The sequence below is a fragment of the Sturnira hondurensis genome, unplaced genomic scaffold, assembly GCF_014824575.4.
Source record: "Sturnira hondurensis isolate 20B ecotype Veracruz unplaced genomic scaffold, ASM1482457v3 Scaffold0020119, whole genome shotgun sequence".
Lineage (NCBI taxonomy): Eukaryota > Metazoa > Chordata > Mammalia > Chiroptera > Phyllostomidae > Sturnira > Sturnira hondurensis.
This window is the reverse complement of record NW_028092750.1, coordinates 3474112-3480846: the sequence shown is the minus strand read 5'-3', so window position 1 is coordinate 3480846 and position 6735 is coordinate 3474112. Positions and strand designations below refer to the sequence as shown.

Sequence of the window (6735 nt, the reverse complement as noted above, 5' to 3'; positions counted from 1 at the left end):
GGGCAGATGGGGGCAGCTGAGGACACGAGGTCCTGGCAGTGCTGGGTGTGGCTGGAGGGCACTGGTGGGGTGATGGCACCGCCTCTCCTACTTTTGTGCCTCAGTGTCCCCTTCTGTAAAGTGAAAGGGGCCGCTCTGTGGGGGAATGACAGTTTTTTCCTAATTTGTATTTCTGGGTTGTGTGACCAAAATAAAGTTGTCTTTATGCTCCCACTTTTAAAAAGTCCTTAATGCCATAAATGTTGAACTATAAACAGATGGCCACAATATTTACATTACAAACGGAGTCTTCGCAAGGCCAGAGGATCCATGCAGGTGTGTGTGTGTGTGTGTGTGTGTCTGTGTATTTTATCTTCACCCAAGGACATTTTTTTCAATTGCATTCAGAAAGAGGAGTGAGGAGAGAGGGAGAGAGGAACATCGACATGAGAGAGAAACGTCCATGGCTGCCTGCTCGCACCCACCCTGACCTGGGGTCAAACCTGAAACCTGGGTACATGCCCTGACTGACCGGAAATCAAACCCGTGACCTTCTGATCTACAGGATGACTGCCCAGCTGAGCTGCACCAGCCAGGGCTGCATTCCACACTTCAGACAAACACTCAGAGAAACCCCATCAGAGACGGAATGAGAGGTACCCCCACCCCTCCGTCTTCCTGAGCACATGAGGCCCCCCTCTGTGGGTAAGAGCCTGACCGTGGAGGAGCCCCTTCTGACCCCCAGAAGGTGCCTGTGACCTGAAGGCCAAGTGCTGTGTTTCCTGGCCCTCCCAGCTCTGCTCCCCCCAACCCTACAGCGACCAGGCAGTGGGCCCTCCCATCTGCACCTCCGCCTCCTAGCGACTGTCCTTGGAAGGTAGACAGCGAAGGGCAAGGTCTGGAGGCTGGGCTAGGTCCGAAGGGCAGCGGGAGGGCTGGACCTGGGCTGCTGCTCCCGGGAGCCCACCCTCAGGGCCAGTCAGCAGTTCTCTGGTGTCACGGTGGTCGGGGCGCGTGCGTTTTAACTGTGTGAGTTGTGTTGACAGAATGGATGGGAATGTTTCATCAAGCAGTTACACAAAAGAGTCTGAGTTGTTCAAAACACAAAGGCAGCAGCCAGCAAAAATTAACGTGCTCACGGGCTCTGCGCTAAGTGTTTGCCAGCTCACTTCACTCGGGAGGCGCTTCCCTTCTCTGAGCTGCTCACGGAGGGGAAGAAAGCAGTTACTTCCTGGGCAAGTGAGTACATTTCAAGCAAGAAGCAGTCCCTCTCTCTGCCGCTGGCCCAGTAATGGTCCCCTGGGGTCCTGGCCTGTCCCTGATGCCCTGGGATCCTCTTACTTCAGCCATCTCCAGTGTGACTGGGACTGAGACAGTTGTGCTCCGTCCTGTGACATTCTTCTTAGCCAGAGTCACCGGGGCGGGGGGTGGGGAAGATGGGAGGCAGCCTTGGAGTAAAAACGATGCCCCAGAAGTCTGTGGGCCACTGAGAAGCTGGTGGGGGAGGGGTGGGGGGCATGGAGGTGGCCTGTCTTCTCTGCTTGCTTTGCCTAGGTGGTAAGAGGAGACTTTTCTCCACTTTTTTCCTTTGTCTCCCTTTGGTTTCCTTCTCTCTCCTCTCCTTTTCTTCTCCCTTCCTCTCCGCATTTTTCAGAGTGGCTTGTGGAGGGAGGTTTAGTAGGTTCCTGAGCCTTAGCTGCCACAAATGGCAGAGGAAGGGAGGCCTTCCAATGGCTGTGGAAGGCCGAGCGAAGCAGGCCCGGGAGTCGGCAGGCTCGGCGTGGGTTCTGGCTTTGCCCTGCAGGGCTGTGTGACTCCAGGCTGCTAGGCCTCTGCAGCTCCCTGGGAAAGTGCCTATGTTAGACGGGGTTTCGTTCAGGAACCCTTGCAGTTCTAACTCTTCAGGATCACTCCCTGGCTGCTCCACTCAAGTCTCAAGATTTGGTGCCTCCTGAGCCTCCTTAAGTGATTGCCTGTCATCTCAGCAAGGAGGGTGGGGACCGGAAGGGGCAGAGCTGACTGTGTAGCCAGGCCAGCCTTCCGAGCTGACTTGGAAAACACTGGGGGTGGGCAGGGCAGCACTAAACACAGGACTGCTGGCTCCCTCGTCACTGGGTGCTTTTCCCACGTGGCGAGAGCTTTATTGGTGCTGTTGTGGTTGGAGCACACATACACGATGTAAAAAGACATTCAGTTGGATGGGAGAGATCCCCCATCACCATCGTCACTGCGAGGCACGTGCTCCCAAAGCTGCTGAAAGCCCAGTGTGAGTACGTACTCCCTGTGCTTCCATGAGTGGCATCGTGGCTCGAATTTTGATTTTCTGGCTCAGGGACTGCTGACATGCCAGTCACCAGGACTGTCACAGCAAAGGCGAGAAGGAGCCAGCTCTCTCCTCTGAGGGTAGGCGGAGGGGCAGGCTGTCCCCAGCTGCACCAGGGAACTGTCTTTTGGGCGCCAGGGGCCTTCACGGTCTCCCCTGGTGTAGGTTGTGCGTAAATTTTAAACTGAAGGAACATTAGTTCCCTGGTGGTTATTACTTTCACGTGTCACCTTCCTGGGGGCTAAGGGATGCCCAGATAGCTGGGAGAACACCATTTCTGGCTGTGCCTGGAAGAGATTAGCATTTATCTTACTCTATGAAGGGAGTAAGAAAGGTGGCCCTCCCAGTGAGGGGGGCCTCGCCTCATCTGCTGAGGGCCTGTGGAGAACAAAATCTGGAGGAAGGCGAAATTTGCCCCCTCTGCCGTAGCTGCCCTTGGTCTTCTGCCCTTAGACATCAGTGCTCTGGGCTCTTAGTCTTCAAACTGGGACTGAACTGCACCGCCGGCTCTCCTGGTTTCCAGCTCACGGACGGCAGAGCCAGGGCTTCTTGGTCTCCATAACCACTGGAGGTGGTTAACCACATCTGATTCCTTCAGTACGTCTCACATAACACACACACATATACAGTTCCTATATAAATCCCACATGGCACACATGTGTGTGTATGTGTGTGTATCACATATAATACACACACATGCATTTTCTATCGGTTCTGTTTTCTGGGGAACCCCGGTTCACACAGACCTGTTGCTGCCTTTTCACCAAAGCCTGGCTGAGAGGTGGAGAGCCTTCAGAAGCAAGCCTAAAACAGCCTGCTGTTAGAACAAAGGGCAGAGTCTCCACGGATCACTATTGCCTTCTTTCTTTTAAGAAACTTAAATGTTACAAACACATGCCTCTTAGTGTGAAGAAATTAGAAAACAGATACATCTAGAGAGAAAAAACAGCTTTCCTTTATTTAAAAATGTACTTAGTGTTTTATCAAAGATATGCACACTTTTAAACACACATATTTAAATAGCCTTTTTGGTCGGCTTGAGGCCTGCCATTTGGAGACACAGCCTGAGGTGACATGTCGCCTCTTCCGAAGCCGAGTTCATTCAGCTAAGATCTTGGAACATGAAGATGAATATAATCTAGGTTCTTGCTTTGAAATTTCTCCCGATACGTGAGGAGAATGTGGCCCCTCTTGAGTAATTATAGTATAGGATGGTGCATGCTAAAATTTAGAAATATACTAAGAAACACGGCAACAGAGAAGCAGTATGGTCTAGATGTGAACTGGGTGCATTTTGAGGCCAGGGAAGTAATTAGAACGTCTGCCTGCTCAGCTGTTACTCCAGGTACACGCTGTTTATCCCTGATGTGGGACAGCTTCAAGGATACATGTGGGTGGCTCTGTGGAGAGGGAGCCCCAACGCTTACTCTCCACTGCTTGAGGTGGAGACGTGGGTGGTGACTCTCTGTAGAAGCCCCGCTTGGCTGGGCCTCCACCTCCCACGTGGTGGCCTTCTACGTGTCTGGGCGGGAGCATGTGCGTCTCACACTGGAGGGCAGTGATCCTGATTTCATTTACGCTGCATGTCAGCCTGCAAGCCTTGTGACTTTACTAAGCTGGGATAGACTCTGCCTGTACTCATACTTCTTCCCTGTGAACCCCCAGATGGGTGTGGGCGATCAGCCCTGTACCCACCCTCACTCACGCTGGAGGAGAGGGCTGGGTGGGTGAGGGCATTCTCACACCTGTGCGAAAGTGCATTTGCTGTGATGTCCACTTCAACATGGGGAAGTGCCATGTACTGACTGAGGCTAATGGGACACAGACCCAGAGATAAAGAAACACTTGTAGAGGGCTTCTTACAGTGTGCTCTAAGGAAACACACCTGCGAGAAAATGAGACCGGCAAAACAGGCAGCAGGAGAAACTGATCAACTATGATGTTGCCACTGAGGTTTCTCCCATGGAGAGCCCTGGAGCTGGGACAGGCCTTTAGAGTTATCCCAGACTGAGGCAAGGGTGCTGCGGCACTGTATTCACACCAGCTGGTCACTGTTGGCCACTGGCTACCTCCTGGGAGAAAGAATAACCTTGGATGAAACAGTTCCCTCCAGCCAAGGACAATTCCTGGGGAGGGATGCAGGTCGAGCTATCAGCAGCAATATTCCCGCAACAGGGGCTGGATGTTCAGGGGAAAGGGGACCTGGGCAAACAACAGTATCCGCCACAGTCCACCTTTTGTGCCTCTCAGGTCTGCTTACTTCTTATATTTCTTCTAGAAACAGGTCCTTCAGGATTCAGATCAGTCTCATTTTCTAAGAACTGACAGGCAAAGGGTAGTGGAGAAACGGTGCCTCCTATGGCTACAGCTGGTATTCTCTCTCTGTCTCTCTAAGGAGTGGCAACTGCTTTGTCAGCACCTAGCAGACAGGCCAATGGGTGGGTTTGCAGGCCGATGGATAGATGTTTGTACAGGCAGCAGGGGACATGTGGGCAGGAGGGCTTGAATTGGACAGCTGGGCAGGCAGCAAGCAGGGAGGATGCAGCGGGAGGATGCAGCGGGCAGCTGACCTGGGTGGCCTGTGGCATCTCTCCTGGGCCCTGGGTCTGTGGCTTAGAGCTCAGTGCCCACCACATGGAAAGATGGCCTGCCTGAGTCAGGCATCAATGGAGAGCAAAGGCTGGCCTCCATTTGGAGCTCAATCTCCGTTAGTGCAAATATGGAAGTGGTGTCAGGAAGTTCGTGGACCTGCTCCCCCAGACTGAGGAAGAACGGGTGTTTCATGGCGTCCTCTGCGGAGAGCCGATTGCGACCTTCAAACTGCAGCAGCTTGGTGAGGAGATCAGCCCCATCGCTATCAAGTCGGGGCGCATGGCTCCAAAGGGCCTCGGCACAGTACCTGGGGTAGTTGTGTGCCTTGAAGTCTGCGTTGGACAGGATGCCTGGCCATGTCTCCTCAGTCGGAGTTCCCAAGATGCGGAAGATGACGTGTAGCTGCTCCTCCACTGTGGAGCCTGGGAAGAGGGGCTGGCCGGTGGCCATCTCGTAGAAAATGCAGCCCACACCCCACATGTCAATGTGGGTGGAGTAGTGTGAGGACCCGAGCAGGAGGTCCGGGGGCCGGTACCACAGTGTCGCCACCTCGTTGGAGTAGGTCTTCGTGAGGACGGACTTGGTCCGGGCCAGCCCAAAGTCAGCCAGCTTGAGCTCTCCTCTCCGGTTGATGAGCAAGTTCCGGGGGTTGAGGTCCCGGTGTAGCACTTTCTTCCGGTGACAGTAGGCCAGGCCACGGAGCAGCTGGAACAGGAACAGTTTCACGTTGTGCATGTTAATGATGGCCCCACAGTCATCCAGGTACCGCTGCAGGTCCTTGTCCAGGTACTCAAAGACAAGGGTGAGGGAGTTCTCCATGTGGATAATATCAAGGAGTGTGACGATGTTTGCGTGTTTGAGGTCCTTGAGCAGGGACATTTCCCAGATGGCAGTGCAGGGTAGCCCCTCTTCCTTTTCCAGTCTAATCTCCTTGAGTGCCACGAGGTCATGGGTGAGCTTGTTTTTGCCTTTGTAAATGGTGGCCTGGGTACCCTCACCCAGCTTGTCCAGCTTCACGTAGGTCTCCAGTCTCCTCAAGCCAATCTCCGACAGGCTGATGTAGTGCAGGAGGCGGCTTCGGGGGATGTCGAAGATGGGGCTCCTGAGGATCAGCTCCTCGAGGAAGCCCAGGGGAGGCAGGCTGTCATCGGGTAGCGAGAGGCGCTTCTGGTCGTCAGGGACGTTACGTGGGGGATGTTTGCGCATGCGCGCCCTCACTGGCGCCTGCATCTGATTCGAGGATGTAGCTGGAAGCCGGTCACTTACCCCGTCAGACACCACCTTTGGGCCCTTGTGTACCAGCTCTGGTGCAGAGCTGACGGGTCCCAGTCCAGAGTAAAGTTTTCCAGGGGCGGCTCGGGTAGTGGCCTCTCCAAGGCCACCGCCACCACCACCACCGTCGTCTGGGCCCATCTGTTCAGGGGCACTGTTGGTGGTGTCCCTACCGTGGCCCCCTTGGAGTGTCGTTGACAGCTTCATCCTCTCCAAGGCGATGGCTCTCACTAGAAGATCAGCTCCTCTAGCGTGGATTTCTGAAGGGTTAGGTAACGGCTGCCTCCCGAGGACCTGGAACAGTAACGGTGGGGGTGGGGGGTTGGGGCGTGCGAGCATTCTCAGCCTCGCGGAGCGCCTGGGGCTCAGGGCTGAGGCTGCGCGACCTCCTCCAGGGCGTACCCAGGCGCCTCCAGAGTCGTCCTCCGGGCCCTGGCTGCTGGGCCCCGCCCCTGCCGGGCAAGAAGGAGGGGGCAGCCTCTGGCTCAGCCTGCCTGGGACTTGCCCTTGGACAGCGATTCCCTGAGCTGTCGGTGCCGCGGGTTCGAATCCCAGAGCTCTCAGCGGCC

The 6735-nt window shown here is 55.0% G+C and overlaps 1 protein-coding gene across 1 annotated transcript; it reads right to left on the bottom strand.

The window, feature by feature from the left end:
• Window positions 1-4915: 4915 nt before the first annotated feature.
• LOC118975037 (cyclin-dependent kinase 16-like) lies at window positions 4916-6505 on the bottom strand. The gene has a single exon (XM_037028664.1). It carries the CDS (start codon window positions 6503-6505, stop codon window positions 4916-4918), a length of 1590 nt encoding a protein of 529 aa, XP_036884559.1.
• Window positions 6506-6735: the final 230 nt, after the last annotated feature.

Coding starts and splice junctions, on each gene's coding strand:
- LOC118975037 (XM_037028664.1), bottom strand. CDS start 6,505: ATGCTCGCACGCCCCAACCCCCCACCCCCACCGTTACTGTTCCAGGTC.